Source organism: Lissotriton vulgaris, chromosome 2_1 (genome assembly GCF_964263255.1).
Source record: "Lissotriton vulgaris chromosome 2_1, aLisVul1.2, whole genome shotgun sequence".
NCBI classification, from domain to species: Eukaryota; Metazoa; Chordata; class Amphibia; order Caudata; family Salamandridae; genus Lissotriton; species Lissotriton vulgaris.
The window spans coordinates 697859392-697881694 of NC_141687.1; the positions used below are offsets into that span (position 1 = coordinate 697859392).

Consider the following 22303-nt stretch of genomic DNA (forward strand, 5'->3'; position numbering starts at 1 on the left):
GGTCTGCCTTGTCGCCAAAGAGGCGACGGCCATCAAACGGCATGTCCAGGAGGGTGGCCTGGACATCGGCCGAGAAGTTGGCGGACCTCAACCAGGCGTGGCGTCGAACCGCCACCGTCGTTGCCATCGCCCTGCCCAGTGAGTCCGTGGTATCCAGCCCACACCGGATAGAAAAGCGTGCCGCATCTCGGCCGTCCGCAAGGGTTTGGCTGAGTTTAGCCCTGACCTCCTCAGGGCATTGTGGCAGCACCTCCGCAACCGTGTCCCACAGAGTGTGGGTGTAGCGGCCCAAGAGACAGTTGGTGTTCACTGACCGTAGCCCCAGGCTCACAGACGAGAAGACCTTCTTCCCGAACTGCTCATATCTCTTGGATTCCCTGTCGGGCGGGGCCGACGGGAATGCGGATTGGGAGGTAGAGGCCTGGATGACCAGGCTCTCGGGGGTGGGATGGGTGGACAAAAAGCATGGGTCGCCCGGTGCCGGGCGGTAGCGTCTGGCCACGTTCCTGTCCACAGGGGGGCCTGTGGCGGGCTTGGACCAAGTGCCCAGCAGAACGTCACACAAGGCCTCATTGAACGGCAGAAGGGGCTCCGTGGAACCGGACTGCTGTTTGAGGACCTCAGTGAGGAGATTAGTCCTCACGGCCGCGACGGGGAGCTGAAGGTTTAAGGCCTTAGCTGCCTTCGTCAACACTACGCTGTAAGCAGAACCCGCCTCCGAAGCCACAGTCGGGGGCGACGTAAATCCAGTGTCTGGCGAGGTGTCAATACCACTGGCCTCCCCAAGCTCATATGTCCAGTCCTGATGCGACTGGCAATCGCGTGCCAGAGGGTCCTCGGACCCCTCCCATTGCTCCTCGTCACCCGGCTCCTGGAGACCAGGATTAACAGCCAGGGCCTCCTCGTGGAGATAGAAGTCTCCGAAGGCCGACGGAATCGGCGCCCAGCGGCGCCCCTCCGACACCTGAGTAGGACCGTAGGAAGCATTGGGGTCGGCAACCACATCGGCTGCCGGGGACGACACCTGAAGGGACGGCGCCGGTGAGGTCGTAAGGTCGACCGGCGAGGTCCCGGATCCGGAGCCGGATCCAGCGAGGTCGCGCGGCGCCGGGACCGAAGTCGCCAGCGGCGCCGGGGCCGAAGCACCCGACGTCGTCGGGGCCGAAGCGCCCGACCCGGAAGGACCTCCAGACGGAGCCGATCGGCCCGAAGGCGCCACGGGAACCGACTGAGGAGGGAGGGCCCTCATGGCCATGAGGTACCTCTCGACCTCCTCCTGCGACGCGCCGTGCCCAGGGACCCGGAGGTGTGGGGCAGGCGGCGACGCTTGCGACTCCCGCGGAGCCGCGTGGGCGGTGTCGCCCGAGTCCCCGGTCGCATCGTGCGAGCGACGGGGCGGGTCGGAGGATCGATGGTGTCGCTCCGACCTCTCATGCCTCTTACCTGAGGACTTGGAACCGGACGATCGGTGACCACTCCCGGAGCGTCGATGACTCCGACCTCGCGACCTGTCCCTCGACCTCCCGTGGGACCGGGACCGGGACCTGGAGCGGCGCGGGGCCGACTGCCTCAGCTCGAGACGCTTGCGGGACCGCTCCCGCCTAGCCTTCGACGTCAGGGCCCGGCAGTCGTCACAGGTTCGATCGTCGTGGTCGAGGCCTAAGCACTTCAGGCACCGGCGATGGGGGTCCGTGACCGACATGAGTCGGCCGCACTTCGAGCAAGGCTTGAACCCGGGCATCCCTGGCACCGATAGTCGAGAAGCGACTAAATAGAGGATCAAAAAGATCAAAAAAGTTTTCAGTCAAAAAGTGACTGGGGGTAGAGCTTCTTCCGGATCTGCGCTAGCTGGCGCGGAAAAAAGAAGAACTGACGTCAGCGCGCATGGGCGCCGTCTATATACTCCGATGACGTCATCCCGGCGCTCACGACGCCGACGACGGACGCGGAGCCGCAGACGACGCCTACCAGCGCGCAGGGGTATTGCTACGCAAAAGTTTCCGGATCCAGTCTGACGCCTGGGGATATTCTAAGGTAAGGAATCTATCACTAACGTGTCTCTTTCAGATAGGTAACCTCACGCTTCTTTTCTAAAATTGGATAGGGCCCACTCCACTCGTCATAGAGGGCCCTGGGAGCCACAGGTTCCAACACACTCACCAATTGTCCTGGAGTATACTCAGGCATAGTAGCCTTTTGATCATACCAGTGCTTCATGAGCTCCTGGCTGGCCTCCAGTTTCCCGTTTGCCTTGTGCATGTACTCTGCCATTCTAGATCTCAGGCCTAGCACATAGACAAGCACATTGTCCTATGCTTCTTGTAGAGGGTTCTATAAAGACTCTCTTAGCAGGCTCAATGGCCCCCTCACAGGGTGTCCAAACACAAACTCAAATGGACTGAAACCAACCCCTTTCTGTGGCACCTCCCTGCAGGCAAACTGTGACCATGGGAAGAGAACATCCCATTATAAGAAAGTGGCTCTATATATACTGGTCCAAAGTAAGGTACAGTGTGTTTAGAGTCCCCAGTTTCCAGAGGTATGGCAGAGGTTAAAGTTAGATATAACCTTACTCTCTAAAGTGGTAGCTTGGTCGAGCAGTAAGACAGTATCAGAGGACAGTGTAAAGCATTTGTTGTACACACTCAGTCAGCAAATGGTCTCACACACTCAAGAACTGAACTCTAGGCCAATTGTTTTATATCAAAAGATATAGTTGTTTTATTTTAGAACCCACAGGTTTCAAAATATACTTTTCTCAATATGAGTGACTTTAAGTAATTACTTGGCAAACAGGCAATAGACTTTGTAAGTACAATAGATATAATGGCTGCAATAGGCAACACAATTTCAAACAATTGAACATTGAGCTCAACGGGTTTTTCAAGATAAATGCAATTGATTACTTTATGGATTACTTTTCTAACCACAAGACTGGACTGGCCCGTCGCACCTCCCCATTCCAACTCCACCACAGCCATAGGATGGAGTTTGGTAGTGCTGTCTGCATATGTCACCTGGTGAAACTCACAAGGTAACAACCTCTCTGGAGGCACCAGTTCATCCAGCACCATAGTTACACTAGCCCCAGTGTCTCTGATAGGCTCAACCTCAGTCCCATTCACTTTAGGCCTCTGCCTATACTTGTCCGTTTTTGGAGGTAAGGCAGCAAGGGTTGCAATATTCACCCCACCCAGGGATACTAAGGTTGCTTTCACCACCTGACTACCCCTCTCTGGGGCACCACTCTTCACCCCTACACTCACACTAGCAATCCCTGTGGATGGCCACTTGGGGAATAGCTTCTTGGCGCAGACAGCATCTCCCTGCTTATGCCCTGGCTGGTTACAGTTGAAGCACTTGCCCACCTTTGAGGGATGTCTGAAATCCCCTCCCTTTGAATTTGGGTTGGTTCAGCCACCCCTCCCCCTCCCTCGTTGTGCAGGTTTGTGTGAGTCTTTGGAGGACTCCTTAGGTTTTTTACCTTAATTTCTCTGGGCTTTCCCTTGGTAATGGACCTGTCCTCCTTTCTTCTGGTGACCCTCCAGTGCTGAATGGAAACCTGGGTTCTCACCCACTCATCAGCGGCTTCCCCCAGCTCTCTGGGGTCTGTCAGCTTCGAGTCCACTAGATACTGGTGTAACCTCTCTTCTGCATGATGAGTCAAAATATGTTCTTATAAAAACAAATTATACAATTCCTTATATGTGTCAACTTTGTTACCAACAATCCAGCCTTCCAGTGCTTTCACTGAAACGTCCACAAAGTCAACCCAAGACTTTGAACTCAATTTGTGGGTGCATCTAAACTTCACCCTGTACATTCTGGAGTCAGACCAAATCTCTTGACTAGGCATGCCTTCATCTGCTGGTATGATTCTGCATCCTCTTCAGGAGCCTATCCCTCCAAGCTACTGGAAACAACTCCCACATGAGTGCACCCCAATACCTAGAGGGGACCCTACTCATTCAAAGGGCCCTCGCAAAAGCTGCTAGCCACCTGTCAATGTCATCCCCCTCAGTGCACTTTGGCACTATACCCTTGGGAAGTTTAGGTTCAAAGGCACCTCCCTTGGACATCTCAAAATCTTCATCATTTTCAATGCCACCATTTCTTTTCAACTCCTCCTTCTCCCATCTCCTCTCAGGCAATTCCGATTTCTCCTGCTCTAAAGTTATCAAAGTTAATTGAGCCTGAAGCGGTCTCTCTGCAAGGGACCCTTCCCCACTCCCACCATCTGGAATCACCTGGCTAACACTAGTAATGATGGAAGAGGTCTCATCCTCACCCTTCTCTTGGGTGAGGTTGGTGGGGGGGGGGGGGGGGGGGGGGGCGGGGGGGAGAGGGGGGAACATCCTCCACTCCCCCTGGGTTCTCTTCCACTTCCCCGGCCCAGGCCTGTAGGTACTCAAGCAACCCTGCCTTCCTCATCTTCATGGCAGCAGGCAGCCCCCTAAGCCTACACTGTTCCCTAAGCTCAGCCATCTTAAACTGTGACAGTTTAGCCAGGTCCAGCTCTATGGTTTCCTAGTTTTGGGTCACAAAAATCTAGGCACCACAGACTTAGAACAATTTGGAAAAATCAAAACAATGGATTAAAAACAGTTTAGTCTAAATTCCAAAAATCAAACTCAAAATGTTTGCCCTCGGGCAATTTAGAGGATTTTTATTATCTTGATTCATTCACTGAAAGGTGTACTTCTTAAACACAAATACTCATCCACACCGCTGAGCACCAAATGTTGGAAAGTGGGTTATAGGTAGGGGCAAATGTAAGTCTGCCACTGGCAATAAGGCAACTAACACATTATAGGACTCAGCATAGAGCTTAGAAAATTATTCCTATTCTCAACCCTTGGTAACGTGTCTTCGAGCAGACAGGCTTAACTTTAAAGACAGGCAGGTAAACCATTTAAAAACACCATTTCAGTAAATAATTAAGACACAGCACATAATAAAAATCTAACACCAATTTATAAAAGTGGACACCAAAACGACAATAATCCAATGTAGGGAACCAGAGATATGAATTTTCAAAGATTTAATGAAATATAGCATTTAGAAGATTATAGCACCATATTGTGATACCTGCACGCGAAAGACTGTGCCAAAGTTAAAGTTTCAGGCCGGGCGCGATGGAGCCCAGAATGGCTACAGCTCTCGGTAGGTCCCGGTCTCAGTTTCTACCGTCACACTCAAACTTTTCTGGAGCTTTTCTTCCAGAGGGCCCTCAAAGCTCCCAGCCAGTCCGTATCCAGTGAGGGTTCGCCGGCTTGACTTGTGACGAGGTCCCGGTCAACTTACCTGGAGCGGAAGAAGAACATTTCTCAAGATCGCTTCAGCGGGTCAGCCCAGGAATCCAGGCCGGCACGCGATGGAAGGCAGGCGGCGTGGCTCTCGCTGTTGCTCCCGGTCACCTTTTCTACCAGCGGACTTGGAAACTTTTCTGGAGCTTTTTCTCGCGGGGTCTCGCAATGCTACTCATATAGCCGGATCCAGTGAGGGTTAGGCAGCTTCAGTTGTCTTCTAGTGCCGGTCAAACTCTGGAAGTTGGACCCATGGAGCTTTTAGCGGGACGAACCTGGATGGCTTGGTCGGCTCGTGGTTGAAGGCTGGCTAAGTTGGGTCGGTCCCTCTATGGAGTTTTTTTTTAAAGTTGCTCCAAAGTTCTCCAAACTTCTTCCTGAAGTTCCTCAAGGGGTCCCAAAGTGTCTCAAACTTACTCAAAGGGTCTGGAAGCTTCAATATGGTCCTGGAAAGTTGATGATGTGAGTTTCCACAATCCACTTGTACAAAAAGCTTACAAATCCACTGATGGTTCTCCAAGGTGTAGATTTAGTTGGTGATGTTCCAGATGAGCTCTTTTAACATGCAGCTTTCAGGGAGTCCACTCTTTAGTTCTTTTTCAACAAGATCACCCACAGGGCTTTAGTTTCAGATGGTGCAGTCTTCAGAGGTCAGGCCTCAGAAATCTTTGCACAGCAAAATATCTGAACAGGGCACGTCTTGTTTCAGTAAGTTTCAAGAAGCAGATCTGGAGAGCTCTGCCCTCTCAGATACTTATTCCTAGTTCTATGGGTCAAGCAGGAGGTCACTTCTTACCAAGGGGAGCAGGGTAACTCCTCCAATATATGACCAAATCCTGTAGAGTGTGGCATTATCTTGTCCCAGAGTGCATCAAATCTTCCAAATCCATAATTACTGTTTTCCAGCAAGGAGGTACTAGATGGTTAAACACACCCCTAGGATGGCTAATTTACTTAGACTCTCCCCCCTGCATCTGCTCATGCCTTCCTTAATCCTACCGTCTGCCTAAGATGGGAAGTTCAGAGCTGTAAATTTCACTGGTCTCTACTCTCCTCTGAAGAACATACTTTACGACTCCTGTTATGTTATGTTAAGCGGAATTTATAAAGCGCGCTGACACCGTGGGTTTCCTGGCGCTGTGAGACAGAGGTGGGGCTGAGGTCGGAAGAAACGGGAGTTAGCTGGAGGGGGGAAAAAGGAAGGTTTTTAGCAGTTTTCTGAAATGGAGGGAACTACTGGATTTGATGCCGAGGGGGAGAGAGTTCCAAAGTTTGGGGGCCAGGAGAGCGAACCGACGGCCACCGAATTTGTTGGTTTTGGTGACAGCAAGCAGTTTGAGGTGGGCTGAACGGAGGTTGCGAGTTGGACGGTGTGGGTTGATGAGTGATGTAAGGAAGGCAGGGCTGGTGCAGTGGAGGGATTTGAATGTAAGGCATCCCAACTTGAAGGCCGCCCTCTGTTCTATAGGTAACCAATGCAGTTTGTGAAGCAGGGGTTTGGCCGATTGCCATTTGGGAGTTTTGTGGATGAGACAAGCTGCTTGGTTCTGTACGACCTGGAGGCGATGAAGTAGTGATTTTGGGAGACCGTAATACAGAGAATTGGAGAAATCCAGACGGGATAGTACCAGGGAAATGATGACCTGGACCAGAGCGGCTGGTGGTAGCAGATGACGGACTTTACAGATTTTTCGGAGCTGGAACGTACATGATGAGATCACGTTGCCGACTTGGGGTCTGAGGGAGAGTTCGGCATCGATGGTCACACCAAGACTTTTTACAGATTTTGCAGGGATTGGGGGGGGGGGGGGGGATGGGGGGGGGGCGATGGGGGGGGGGCCTAGTTTGTTCGGCCAAAGATGCGAGCCCCAGTGGGGTGAACTAGAGCCGGGGAGGAGCTCAGTTTTCCCGGGGTTTAATTTTAGTTGATTGCCGTTCATCCACTCCTGGATGTGTTTCATGGCAGAGTGGAAATTGTCCTCAGCGTTCGAGGAGTTGAGTGGGAAGATGATTTGCTAGTCATCCGCGTAGTTCTATACTGTGAAGTCCCAGTTTTGAAGCGAATGGATCAGGGGCCGAAGGTAGAGGTTGAATAGTAGGGGTGACAGGGAGGAACCCTGAGGGACTGCACAGGTTGTAGGAATTTTGGGCGCTGTGTAGGGGCCCAGGCGGACGGCTTGTGTTCTGCCGGTCAGAAAGGACTGAGTCCATTTGAGGGCAGGGCCCTGGATGCCAGCCTGTTCGACACAGTGAAGGAGGATGTTGTGGTCCACCGTGTCGAACGCGGCAGACAGATCCAGGAGTACGAGGGCCTGGGGGGTCCCCGAGTCGGCGTTCCTCCCGAGTGTGTCAAAGACTGCTAAAATGACGGCCTCAGTGGAGTGGGCTAAAGCCGGCCTGGTTAGGTTCCAGGTGGCAGGAGGTCTCGATGAAGTTGGAGAGACACCGGGTAACGTGGGCCTCCATTAGTTTGGAGAGATATGGCAAGAGCGATATAGGACGGTAGTTAGAGGGGTCAGCCGGGTCCGCACCAGGTTTCTTCAGGAGAGGCACTAGGATGGCCTCTTTGAAGGTGCTGGGGACTATATTAGTGCTGAGGGATTTATTTAGCAGAGGTAGGATGCAGTCAGGTAAATTGAGACAGACGTTCCGTAGGATCGAGGGGGGGCAACAGTCATTCGGGGAGCCTGATTTTACCCGGGTCGCGAGTTCAGCTAGTGAGTTGGGGTTGAGGATGGGGAAGTGGGTGAGGGTCGATGAGTTGTTCAAAGGAGTGTCGGGGGGGTATCTGAGGGAGGGGGGGGATGGAGTCCTTGATTTTGTTGATTTTCTCCACGAAGAAAAGATTGAGGGCGTCGCAGGTCTCTTGGGTGCGGGTCTGAACTGGGAGAGTTCTGTCGTCTGAGGTGAGTTTGTGCATGATTTTGAAGACCTCCTTTGATTTATTGTCCGCGGACGAGATTCTGTTGGAGAAATGTTCCGATTTAGCCGAGGAAATTGCATTTTTGTATTCTCTGCGGGGTATAGTGTATTGTAGTCTGTCAGGCTCGGAGTAATTGTGTCTCCATGCTCGTTCCATCTGGCGCACCTTTAGTTTGTGTTTCTTGAGGTCGTCAGAGAACCATCTATGGGAGTTGTGGTGTCTGGTGGGGGGGAATTTGGTAAGGGGGGCAAATTGGTCGCTGGCTGATTTTATCCAGGTGCCAATGTCGCTTTCCATCGTATCGATATTGGTTAGCGGATCGAAGGCTGGTCGATTCCTATGGAACAGCCCACTGCCCCGCCAGCAGAGCTTGTTAACCCCAGGGGCTCTTTATCACCTCTTCAAGGCAGCCTGGCTAATCCACTTAACTCTGACCAATCAGGGCAGACCACTGGAAAGCTGAATTTGGACTTACAAACGAAGTCTTATAACTTCTTGTATGTACACTTTAAGAGAAATTCAACAATATTATATTGTTGGATTAATTAATACCAATCTGGGAAGTCTTTGAATGGCATTTCTAGCCCTTTCCTATCCAGAATTCTTAATCAATAACTTCCTACCATGTTATCCTATGTAACAGGGGATTTGCAATGGGAAAAATGACTTGGGCCATTTTTCCAGCACCAGGACTTACAAAAACATATTTTATAAGGTACTTGTCTTATATCTACAGGAACCCCACCCCATGTGCAACTAGGGGAGACTTTAGGGGTTCTAAATCTGTAGAAATATTGCAAATTCTCCCTCCACTGGGCTCCTAGCATCAAAGTCGAATTTGAGCAGCACTTTACCACAATGTGGGGAGTGAACTGTAAAATTTCACTTAACCCAGGCATATAAAAACTCAAGTTATAAGGGTGTCCCTGATAAAGCAGTCCTGGCGCCCAGTGCTGCTTTTAAACTGACCTCACGCTTCAGCAGTGCACACATGCAAGTGCAAAAATAGTTGCTGGCCTCTAAACTGCCATGCCCTAGGGTACTAGGAACTTCTAGGTAGTTTCAATCCCCCTGCCCTATTATATACTAGGGGCCTATAGGGTAGGTCCTGCCAATCACAGGGGTACCCCACCATACCATTATGAACCCTAGTGTATGTAGGTGTTTTAACTGTATTCTAATGTGTCCCTTTCAGCATAACACTGGCCCTGGGACTGGTTAGGCAGAGCCCAGGGTCAGTCTTAGTCAGTTACCACCAGTATCCCTCAGCATAAAGTTGGGGGAGTGCCCAGGGCACAGGAGGACTTTGCAACATCTGCCATCTAGTGGTTAGGTATGGAATTTGGTCGCCATCTTCAGATTCTTTTTTTCCGTCGTTGGGTTTGGCTCAAGAAGGAAGGAGCTCCAGAACTTTGGAGAGAAGAATCCATGAAAAATATCAGGAAAAGCTATCGACACACCGGCCTTCTAGGAGGTGAACCGGGACGCAGAGAGGAGGAAAAACACAGAAACTTCGACATCCTACAGAGAATGCGCATACGGTGGGCTCCCTAGGGGCTGTAATGGAGAAGACACCATTCTAGTTCTGCAACAATTGCCAACACAAGTACGCACAGAAGGATCAACATCCGGTCTGTAACATTTGCCTGCCGCTTGACCACCGAAGCAAAGATTGCAACGCGTGCTAGGCATTCATCCCGAACACTTTAAGGGTGAGGGAGAGGCAAAGAAGAGTGAATTATAACATGCAGGGTCAATAACCGACCACCGTCGCTTCGAGATAGGTGGTGGTCCTATATCTGTATTTCCACAATGTGGGAATACAGTAGTATTCCAACCTTCACCAGGTGTCCGTAAAAGCGGGCATGTGTTCATCCATTGGTTTGATCACACTGTTTCACACAGAAGTGGGTTATTTGTAAGCCATTTACCACATGCAATTTCATCAGGATTTAGATGGTGAAATGGGGGAAAATTGGGATCGTAATATTCTATGACTTCTTGTAACTCCATATTTAGCTGGTAACTGTGTTGGCAGCAGAACTGAAAATTACTCCACACTTGTAATGAAGGCCAAACTCTCAAAGATGGACATTCTTTCTCACATACTAGACCACATTGGATAGGAAGAAAACAGGTCGAAAGCTGCTGAATTATGTAATATAGCTCACCTCATCTTCGACATCTATGAAGGCGCTCATATCCAACTCTTCTGGAAAGGTCATGCGATCATTTAGTTTAATTCTGTGCATGCTGGTGTAATCAAAGTCGAACCTTTTCAACTGCAACGTCAGTAGGTACGGGAAATGCAAAAATCTCAGCCCCTGACAGAAGCAAACAACGCAGTTACAATACAACAGATTCTGACCATATGCAATAAGTTATGAGAAGAAATCTTTAATCAAAATCACTTGCCTTCCTGGCATCACATTTTTTCTTGCAACGTTCGCAGAAGTACTGATTCCCACCATCAAGGATTTCTGGCTGAATAAAGGCATGCAGTGCTTCTTCCTGCAGTGGATTTGAAATACAACAGCAAAATATACGTTTTCGGATGTCAAGTTATAAGAATATTTGCAGTAAAAACACATTAAATACAGTTAAAATATTTCACAGCTGGCCGTCAATGTAAGGATGTATCAAGTTTCATGTATCAAAACCATCTGAATTGAAGTGCTTCTAGATACCAATTAGGGCAAAACACAAGCACTGCATTAGTAAAGTTGCCTCTAGCACTACAGTCTTACATAATGTAACAAAAAAGTATTGGTCATTATTCACAGATCAATAACAACCACTTTATTAGCATCAGTGGCCAAAAACCCTCCTTTGGGGATGCATGAAATGAAATCGCTCCAGGTATCGCAATTCGATTGAGAGAAGGAAATCACATGTACAAAGTTTTATTTAGTAGTTGACTTTCAGTGTTTTATTCACTGGCAATAATTTCAAGTTGTGGGGGCGCGCACATGTTACCACTTTCCTGCGGAAACCATGAGGGTGTGAGCTCAGTGAAGTGTTGACTGTTGAAAACCTCACTCTGGAATGTATGAGTAGATGAACCATTACCAAGGAGACTTTCTCTAAAAATTAATATTGTTCTTGGTGGGAACTTTTTCCTTTGTTTACATAGCCTTGTAACCAAACAGTTGAACAAGTTATTTTACTTTGGGAACGCTTTTTCTGATAGAGACTATCGAACCACATATTTTAAATAGTCCCCCAGGTGTCAGACTGGACCTGGAAAATGTTCAGCAGTACGCATGCTCGTCGGCGGCTAATCACTGAGGTTGTTGGAAGTGACCAGCGCAGGCATATATAGGCTCCACTCATGAACGCTGCTGTTGCTTTCTGACTCACCTGTGCTGACAAATGCAAAGCCATCATCAGATTGATTGAGACCAATGTGCAGAAATCTAAAGTGGGACCTTTTAACATGGAAGAGTCCAGATCACAGAGCGAGGTGGACGGGAGGGCCAGTGCCGAATCTACGGTTAGATAAAGTTTCTACCATAAAGAGCATTACCGAAGGTAAGTAACTTGAACTTCTGAGGGAGACATTTAACTGCAGATTCCTCACCTTTTGAATAGATACCAAAGCAGTACCTCCCAGAAGGAGGTTCTCTGAGCTGGCTCAAATCAAAAAGTCCTACAGGACGGAACAGGTAAAGTCCATCTAGATGGACTGGACTACCCAGAAAGTAGTGCTTCGTAAACATATGGAGTGAATCTCACAAAGACGCCAGGCAAATGTTCAGAACAAGCACCCCACGTGCCAACGCAGTGGTAACAGCCTTGGCCCCCAGCAGAATAAGCCCTCAAGCCTGCAGAGGACTGCTTTTTTGCCAATGCGTAGCAGATCTTAATGCAGGATATGATCTAGCGAGAGATGGTCTACTTCTGCACATGCTTGCTTTGTTTGTTTGTTCCAGTGAACCTGATAAATAGCTGATCGGACAACTGGTGTTCTCAGGTGTGATCAAAATAGAAACTGAAAGCCCTTTTTGGATCTAGCCAGTGGAGTTTCTCCTCGTCCTAGTGGGAATGAGGAGGAGAAAAGAACACTGGAAGATTGATGTTCTGAACAACAAGAAAGGGAGTCAGCACCTTCAATCAATCCGGGGGTTGTAAAGTGCACTATTTACCTGTGAGGGTACGAAGGCGCTGGGTGGGGTGGAGGGGAGGACGGCTACGGAGTGTGCCATGTTCATCTGAAGCCATTATAACATAATGGGGTAACCCAAATACTGTCCACTGACCTGGGTATCGATTGATATAGAAAACAGTTGGTCCTAGACTCATTTACAATGCAATCGAGTCATAGTAACGTTCATGATTTGAAATACAATTTGGATGTGGATATGATTAGCATAAAGTCACAAATGGAATATGCTACTTACCAGTATGCATCTGTTCTTGGCATGTAGGGCTGCTGACATTCATATCTGTGCATAGATCGCCGCCTAGTGTTGAGTCCGGATGATTGCACATTGTTGTCCTGGAAGAGTCTTCGAAGTATCACGAGATAGGTGGCTCCTCCCCTGGACTACAGTGCGCATGGGCATCCTCTCCATCCTCAGATTGTTTTTCGCCATTGTGGCAGAGATGGAGTGTAGTACTGAAAGTGATGACCATGCCTGAAAATGATTCTGAGTGCTACAGCTGCGACAGGCACCGGGGAGGAGGGTGGGCGATATGAATGTCAGCAGCCCTACATGCCATGAACAGATGCATACTGGTAAGTAGCATATTCCGTTCGAGGCATGTGGGCTGCTGAATTCATATCTGTGCATAGAATAAATAGCAGTTACCTCCTTAGCGGCGGTTGCCCGTGCCAGCTGCAGCAGTCTGAAAGAGAGTTCTGAGAACAGCCTGTCCTACAGCAGCTTGCTGTTTGGAGTGTACATCTACGCAGTAGTGTTTGGTAAATGTATGTATGGTGGTCCATGTGGCTGCTCTACATATATCCTCTAGAGGAATGTTACCCAGGAAAGCCATGGATGCCCCTAGCTTGCGTGTGGAATGCGCTCTTGGGGGAACTGTTAAAGTGCGTTTAGCCTTTTGATAACAGATTTGTATGCATCCATCTGGCTATACCTGATTTGGAAATAGGGTTGCCTTTGTGTTGTGGAGAGAAGGCAACAAACAGTTGTTTAGTCTTTCTAAAGTCTTTTGTCCTGTCGATGTAATACAGGAGAGCCCTTTTAACATCTAAGGTGTGCAGTGCTCTGTCTGCCACTGAATCTGGGTTTGGAAAGAAAACTGGCAGTTCTATGTTTTGATTAATGTGCAACTGCGAGATTACCTTTGGCATGAACTTGGGGTTGGTGCGCAGCACTACCCTATTAGCATGAAATTGTAGGTAGGGCTCTTGAATTTTCAGGGCTTGAAGCTCACTGACTCTTCGTAGCGATGTGATGGCTATCAGAAAAGCCACTTTCCATGTAAGAAACTGTATCTCACAAGAATGAGGAGGCTCAAAGGGGGGCCCCATGAGCCTGGTGAGAATGATGTTTAGATTCCAGACGGGTGAAGGAGGGTGTCTGGGAGGGATGACTCTTTTAAGGCCCTCCAAGAAGGCTTTAATGGCAGGCACTCTGAAGAGGGATAGATGCTGCCTGTTTTGAAGATAAGCGGCCATAGCAGCCAAATGTATCCTAATGGAACTATACGCTAGATTGCATTGATACAGATGCAGCAAGTAACATATAATGTTTTGCGTGGACGCGTCTAGCGGATTAATTTCATTGTTGGAACAGTATATGACAAAACATTTCCATTTGGCTGCATAGCAAGCCCTAGTTGTAGGTCGCCTTGCCTCTTTGATGATGTTCATACACTCAGGGGGCAAGTTGAGGTAGCCAAACTCTATGACCTCAGGAGCCAAATCGCTAGGCTCAACTGTTGCGGATCTGGGTGCTGAATGTCTCCACGGCTCTGAGTGAGGAGGCTGGGAGTGAGGCGCAGCCGTTGGTGTGGCACCACTGAAAGTTCCAGGAACGTGGTGTACCAAGCTTACCATGCCCACGTTGGAGCAAATAGGATGAGGGTCATGGAGTGCTGCCTCAGTTTGCGCGCCACCAGCGGTATGAGTGGGGCTGGGGGAAAAGCGTACGCAAATCTGCCTGACCAGTTCATCCATATCGCATTGCCCTGAGACTGCGGGTGTGGGAATCTAGCGGCGAAGCTTTGGCATTTTGCGTTCTCTTTTGTGGCGAAGAGGTCGATCTCTGGGTGACCCCACTGCTGGAAGTATGGTTGGAGCACCGTGGGGTGAATGTCCCACTTGTGCATCTGATGACTGTGCCTGCTGAGCATGTCCGCCATTTGGTTGTCTATGCCCGGGAGATGTTCCGCCATGAGGAAGATGTTCCTCTGGATAGCCCACTTCCACATGCTCTGGGCTAGGTGAGATAGCTGCGGGGAGTGTGTGCCTCCCTGTTTCTGGATGTAATACATGGCAGTCATGTTGTCCGTCCGGATCAGCACGACCTTGTTGCACAAGTGCAACTTGAACGCTTTCAGTGCCATGAAGATTGCCAGCAGCTCCAAAAGATTGATATGCATCTTCTGCTGTTGTGCCGTCCATAGTCCCTGCACAGTGTAATGGAGGACATGCGCTCCCCAACCCTGGAGAGATGCGTCCGTTGTTAGCACTATCTGTGGGACAGGCTCTTGGAACGGTCGTCCCCTGCAAAGGTTTTGTGGATTCCACCAATGCAGAGAGTTGTATGCGCGACTGGTCACCAACACTAGGTCTTTTAGATGCCCATGAGCCTGGTTCCACTGTCGTGCTAAGCATTCTTGAAGGGGACGCATGTGCAGCCTCGCGTGCGGTACTATGAATATGCAGGAGGCCATCATACCGATCAGCTGCATGAACACCTGCGCTGGGAGCGATTGTTGAAGCCTGAACCTCCTAATGAGCAGCTGCATGCTGTTGACTCTGGCAGAATTTGGCTGCGCTGTCGCCGTCAGAGTGTTCAATGTTGCCCCTAGGTACTGTTGCACATGGGCGGGCTGCAGGTGCGACTTTGCGTAGTTGAGTGAGAAACCTAGACTGTGAAGGAGGTGAATTGTGCGTGACATGTGGCTGGCACACTGCTGGGCCGACTTTGCTTGAACAAGCCAGTTGTCCAGGTAGGGATAGACATGAATGTGTTGTCTTCGAAGGTGCGCAGCCACCGTCGCCAACACTTGGTGAACACTCTGGGGGCAGTGGTGACCCCGAAAGGCAGGACCTTGAATTGGTAATGCTGATTGTTGATGGTGAACCGGAGATATTTCTTGTGACGTGGGTGAATGGGAATGTGGAAATATGCATCATTGAGGTCCAGGGTCGCCAGGAAGTCGCCCTGACTGAGCAACGGCAGGACCTTCTGTAAGGTTAACATATGAAAGTGTTCTGACAGGATGTATTGGTTGAGGGGTCTGAGGTCTAGAATGGGCCGCAGGGAACCGTCCTTTTTTGGGATTAAGAAGTACAGAGAGTAGACTCCTGTACCTCGTTCTTCTGCAGGCACGAGCTCTATTGCCCCTTTTTGCAGCATGGAGAGGACTTCTTGCTGCAATAAGTGCATGTGCTCTGCGGACATAGGACGGTGCCTTGGGGGTATGTTGGGGGGGGGGTGGAGGTTAGCTCTAGACAATCGCCGTATTGGATAAGTTGTCTCACCCACCTGTCCGTGGTAATGCCTTCCCAGACTGGCAGGAACTGCTGGAGTCTTCCCCCGACAGGTGTTAGATGGTCAGGGGGCAGTGACAAGGCGTCACTGTTTGTTGGGAGCGGAGGATCTGGCACCGTTATTGCCACGTCCTCTGCCCTTGGCGCTGTTCCCACGGTGTCCACCCCTGGTATTCTTTGTATAGGTGGATTGCGTGCTCCCTTTGGTGTACTGGGCTTGCTGTAAAGCCTGTCCTCTTGAGGCTCCCCTATTACCGGAGCGACGAAAGGAACTGCCCCGAAGCACAAGTTACTACTTGTGTAACAATATATCTGTAAGAGACATTAGTTAGTGATAGATTCCTTACCTTAGAATATCCCCAGGCGCATCAGACTGGATCCGGAAACTTTTGCGTAGCAGTACCCTTGCGCGTCGGTAGGCGTCGTCTGCGGCTCCGCGTCCGTCGTCGGCGTCGTGGGCGCAGTGATGACTTCGTCGGAGTACTTAGATGCCGCCTCCGCGTGCTGACGTCAGTTCTTATTTACAACAAGGGGTGGTGAGGGACAGAGTCTCTGAATTAAGCAGAAAGCTCTCACCCAGTCAAGAGATCAGGGCTAGATCCAACACCGTTTTTTAGCTCACTGCACCATCCCAGTTTCAAGCAAGCCGGGCCGAAGACGGCTGAAATGCCAGAAACCGGTCCCCGGTAGCTTGTTTCCTTTCTGGTGAAGAATTGGCTTGGTAGTTTAGTCTGCCCTGTTCCCATGATGCACTGGGCCAGGGACAGACTGATTTGCATATAGCCAGGTTCTGAGCTGGGATGGGGCAGTGAGATAAATAACGGTGATGGATCAAGCCCTGATCTTTGGACTGGGTAAGAGTGGTCTGCTCAATTCAGACACTCTGTTCATCACCACCCCCTTTTCTGAATCGATTTTGGCCACTATAGGTGTGGCAGGGTATACTCAGACATGAGTCCCTTTCTCACTGCTCCATCAGGATTCAAGCAAGCCGGGCCGAAGACGGCTGAAATGCCAGAAACCGGTCCCCGGTAGCTTGTTTCCTTTCTGGTGAAGAATTGGCTTGGTAGTTTAGTCTGCCCTGTTCCCATGATGCACTGGGCCAGGGACAGACTGATTTGCATATAGCCAGGTTCTGAGCTGGGATGGGGCAGTGAGATAAATAACGGTGATGGATCAAGCCCTGATCTTTGGACTGGGTAAGAGTGGTCTGCTCAATTCAGACACTCTGTTCATCACCACCCCCTTTTCTGAATCGATTTTGGCCACTATAGGTGTGGCAGGGTATACTCAGACATGAGTCCCTTTCTCACTGCTCCATCAGAATTCAAGCAAGCCGGGCCGAAGACGGCTGAAATGCCAGAAACCGGTCCCCGGTAGCTTGTTTCCTTTCTGGTGAAGAATTGGCTTGGTAGTTTAGTCTGCCCTGTTCCCATGATGCACTGGGCCAGGGACAGACTGATTTGCATATAGCCAGGTTCTGAGCTGGGATGGGGCAGTGAGCTAAATAACGGTGATGGATCAAGCCCTGATCTTTGGACTGGGTAAGAGTGGTCTGCTCAATTCAGACACTCTGTTCATCACCACCCCCTTTTCTGAATCGATTTTGGCCACTATAGGTGTGGCAGGGTATACTCAGACATGAGTCCCTTTCTCACTGCTCCATCAGGATTCAAGCAAGCCGGGCCGAAGACGGCTGAAATGCCAGAAACCGGTCCCCGGTAGCTTGTTTCCTTTCTGGTGAAGAATTGGCTTGGTAGTTTAGTCTGCCCTGTTCCCATGATGCACTGGGCCAGGGACAGACTGATTTGCATATAGCCAGGTTCTGAGCTGGGATGGGGCAGTGAGATAAATAACGGTGATGGATCAAGCCCTGATCTTTGGACTGGGTAAGAGTGGTCTGCTCAATTCAGACACTCTGTTCATCACCACCCCCTTTTCTGAATCGACGTCAGTTCTTAGACACAGCTTTTCCGCGCCAGAAGCGCAGAGCCATGCCAAAAACCAACACTGGTGCCATGAAACTAGGGCCCTGAAAGGGGATGACCTTAACCCTAGATATCGGTTCGCAGAACGGGGAGGATGGGTGGGTCGGTAAGGAATCTATCACTAACTAATGTCTCTTACAGATATATCGTTACACAAGTAGTAACTTGTGCATCTGAAAGAGACACGTTAGTGATAAGATTCCTTACCTTAGAATAGATACCCCAGCAATACCATCCCCGTGGTGGTGGGTCTGCGAACCAATAATCGCACCAGAAAGTCCTGGAGAACGGAACGGCCAAAGTAGCCGCCCCTCCGGACTTGACTGTCCAGGCAATAATGTCTTGCAAACGTGTGCAGCGAGGCCCACGTAGCCACCTGGCAAATGTCCTGCAAGGGCACACCTCGGCCCAAGGCAGTTGTAGTGGCTGTGGCTCGAGTGGAATGAGCCCTCAGCCCAACAGGGGGTTCCTTCTTAGCCAAGGAGTAACACGCCTGGATGCACAAGATAATCCACCGGGAGATGGTCCGCGTGTGCACCGCTTTCCCTTTCTTAGCGCCCGCGTATCCAACAAAGAGTTGATCATCCACCCGGAACTGTTGTGTGCGATTCAGATAAAATGAGAGCGCACGTTTTGGGTCCAGACGGTGGAGCCTCTCCTCTTCCCTCGAGGGGTGCGGAGGCGGAAAGAAGGTGGGCAACGTAATGGATTGCCCAATGTGGAAGGCCGTGACTACCTTGGGTAGGAAGGAGGGTCTTGTCCGAAACACAACCTTGTCCGGATGGACTGAAAGGAAAGGAGGCTTACAAGATAGAGCCTGGAGCTCACTCACTCTCCTGGCAGAGGTGATGGCTACAAGGAAGGCAGTCTTCAAAGAAAGAAGGCGAAGAGGACAGTTGTGAAGTGGCTCAAAGGGAGCGCACATCAGAAACGTAAGTCCCACTGAGGCATCACGAAGGGAACAGGAGGGAACGTATGAGTGATGCCCTTCAGGAATCGATTAACGATAGGGGACTTGAACAAAGAAGGTTGGTCAGGCAGCCTCAGAAAGGCTGAAAGGGCTGATAGAGCTGAAAGACAGCCCTTGACAGTGCCCAGAGCAGAGCCCTGCTGGCCAAGAGAGAGAAGAAAGAGGAGAACCTCAGAAAGAGGGGCATTGAGGGGATCCACAGCCTTTGCTGTGCACCATGCCACAAATCTGTTCCACCTGCAGGCGTATACCGACTTTGTGGAGGGACGCCTGGCAGCCAGAATGATGTTGCAGACTTCAGGAGGCAAGTCAAATGGCCTCAACTGTCGCCGCTCAATCTTTAAGCATGGAGGGGGAGACTGGACAGGTTCGGGTGGAGGACCGTCCCCTGCTGCTGCGACAGAAGGTCCTCCTGAAGAGGCAGACGAACTGGGGGATCGACTGACATACTGAGTAGCTCGGGATACCAGTACCTTCGTGCCCAGTCCGGAGCCACAAGGATGATGTCAAGACTCCAGGCACGATAGCTAGCGTTAGTGCAGTTCAAGTGAAAACTCAGCGACAAACTAAGAATGCCTCCAAGTATCCTCATTGGAAGAGGCAGCACAGGGTAACAACCTTATTCATGCAGCACTGCCTTCAAACCCTTGGCGAGCGTGCACTCCAACATGGCGGCAGAGGAAGCCCACGAACAATGCAGAGTGACAGTTCTAGTCTTCTTTGGCGCACGTTCGTTCAAGGAACTGCGCACTTCAACTGACTTCTTCACCGGAGACACAGCGCGGCTCTCCTGTGGAGACTTTCCAGAGACTTCCTGTCAGCGCTTCTTGATTCTTGGCAGAGCAACTATCGCATGCGCAACGAGGGATTATTGGCAAGTGACTTTTGTGAGAGACTTTGTTAAATTAAAGCAACACTTCGTGTTTCATTGGAGTTCGTGTTTAAGATTCAGAAAATATGGAGTACGTTCGTTTAGCTGATTAGAGAACAGCGTAGTGACATTTAGGGTCAGAATTTAGTTTACCAATAGTGAGGGTTAGGTACAAACATAGGTTACCGTATACAAGACTTCCAGAAGAAATTTTAATAAGGGACAACACAAAATCTCAGGTAACTTCCTTAAGACTATCCAAAGGTTTTTTTCATTTAGAAATAGGAAGGAACAGTGCATTAATTGTGTTATATGTGCAGGAGCTGTGACGAACATACAACAGCTACTTACAAGAGAGAAGCATAGCCCAGGTTTCCTTGGGGTAAGAGACTACGTGTAATAAAACTGTCAGTACATATAATATGATATAGTGAGCTTGTGAATGCATTAAGTTATTCTTCCTAGGGGGTTGCGTGTCCACAAGCTTGAAGCCAATACCGGAGAAGCACAACCCACCAACCTGCGGCTGTTTTCTCTCTTTCTCTTCCACTTCCCCTTTCCCTTTCCCCGCGGCTTTAGGGGTTACCATTAGTTCTACTGGTGGTCCTTTGGGTGGTGGGGCGTTGGGACCATCGTCGACTCCAGTGGATTCCTGAGCCTTCTGACAGATGACTTGTGCCCGGTCGCGCTTGATCTTCTTCAGCACTCTGGGCAGAAGTGGTATAGGCGGAAAGGCGTACAACAGACCGCAGCTCCACTCGCGACGAAAAGCGTCTCCGAGCGAGTGCCGCCTTAGAAATTCCAACGCGCAGAACTGATGACATTGCGCGTTCGCTTTGGTGGCGAATAGATCTAACCAAGGCTCTCCACACTGCTGAAAGAGGCCTTGCCCAACGTCCGAGTTCAGACGCCATTCGTGATCCATCGAACACCGTCGGCTGAGTTTGTCCGCCCTGGCGTTCAGAGAACCTGCCAGGTGTTGAACCATCAGAGTCACGCCCTGATGTTCCAGCCATTGCCAGAGGCGCAGAGCCTCCTGGCAGAGGGTCCATGACCCCACCCCGCCCTGTTTGTTGCAGTACCACATGGCGGTGATGTTGTCCGTGAACACTTGCACTACACTCCCTTGGGCAGACGGGAGGAATTCCTTCAGTGCTAGACGAATCGCCCGCAGCTCCAACAGGTTGATATGGAGCCGGGACTCCACCGGAGACCAGAGGCCTCTGATCTCCGCCTCTACCATGTGGCCTCCCCGGCCCTGGAGGGACGCGTCCGTCACAACTACGTGCTCCGGTTGGGGAAGGGAGAGGGATCTGCCGTTGACCCAATCGCGGTCCGTGAGCCACCACTGCAGCTGTCTCGCAGTGCCCTCCGAGATCAGGACATGGTCGGACAGGTTGCCCTGATGCTGGGCCCACTGAAACTTCAGGTCCCACTGCAGAGCCCGCATCCGCCACCGTGCGTGATGCACCAGAAGGATGCAGGAGGCCATCAGCCCCAGAAGCCGCAGCGTCAACCTGACCGAAACCCGGGATAAAGGCCGGAAGACCGGAATCAGAGCCTGTATATCCCGAACCCGCTGTTCGGGCGGGTAAACCCGAAACTGTGCCGAGTCGAGAACCGCTCCGATGAAAAGGAGCTTCTGAGAGGGGCACAGGTGTGACTTCGGCACATTGATGGAAAATCCCAGCTGGTGCAGGAGATCCGCCGTAGTCTGGAGGTGGCTGACAACTGTCTGGGGCGAGCCAGATTTCAACAACCAGTCGTCTAGGTAGGGGAAGACTGAGACCCCTAACCTGCGCAGATCAGCTGCGACCACCAACATCACCTTCGTGAACACGTGTGGGGCGCTGGTAAGGCCGAACGGGAGCACGGTAAACTGAAAGTGCTCGTGGCCTACCGTGAACCACAGGTAACGCCGGTGGGCCGGCAGGACGGGGATGTGGAAATACGCGTCCTGCAAGTCCAATGCTACCATCCAGTCTCCTGGGTCTAGGGCAGCTAAGACCTGAGCGAGAGTCAGCATTTTGAACTTCTCCTTCCGGAGGAAGCCGTTGGCGTTCCTCAGATCCAAGATAAGGTGTAGGCCCCCTTTGCCCTTCTTGGGTACCAGAAAGTAGTGGGAGTAGCAACCACGACCTACCTCTGGCCCAGGAACGCGCTCGATGGCCCCCTTGGCCAAGAGGGCCGAAACTTCCTCCTGCAGGAGCCGCAAGTTATCCCCCGATACGCGGTGGTGTTGCGGTGGCATGGCTCGAGGAGTCGTCTCGAAGGGGAGGGAGTAGCCCCTCCGGACGATCTGCAGCACCTACCTGTCCGAAGTGACAGTGCGCCAGTGAGAGTGGTGATGGCGAACCCTGCCTCCCACTGGCGTCACATGGGCCGAAAAGCACGGAGTAGGAGGTTTTAGAGGTGGATGCCGCTGGGGCAGGTGTGGACTGACTTCGCCTGGTTCCCCGACCGCCTCCGCGGCGGTTTCCACGTCCGCCGCCGCGCTGGACGTCAGTCTGCGGCGAGTGGCTGGCGGCACGTGTGGGGGCGCCCCTTCCTTGGCCACGAAT

General features: G+C 50.9%; 1 protein-coding gene across 4 annotated transcripts in view; it reads right to left on the minus strand.

Annotated features, from left to right (window-relative positions):
- The window catches only part of USP47 (ubiquitin specific peptidase 47), a 1494847-nt gene that overhangs the window by 1067715 nt on the left and 404829 nt on the right, over nucleotides 1-22303 (minus strand). For all 4 annotated transcript variants that reach the window (XM_086955947.1, XM_086955945.1, XM_086955948.1 and 1 more), the window contains 2 exons: nucleotides 10645-10740; nucleotides 10401-10553 (listed from right to left, as the gene is read on the minus strand). In XM_086955947.1, coding sequence (XP_086812073.1) covers nucleotides 10401-10553; nucleotides 10645-10740 — 249 coding nt within the window. The remainder of the gene's footprint in view (nucleotides 1-10400; nucleotides 10554-10644; nucleotides 10741-22303) is intronic.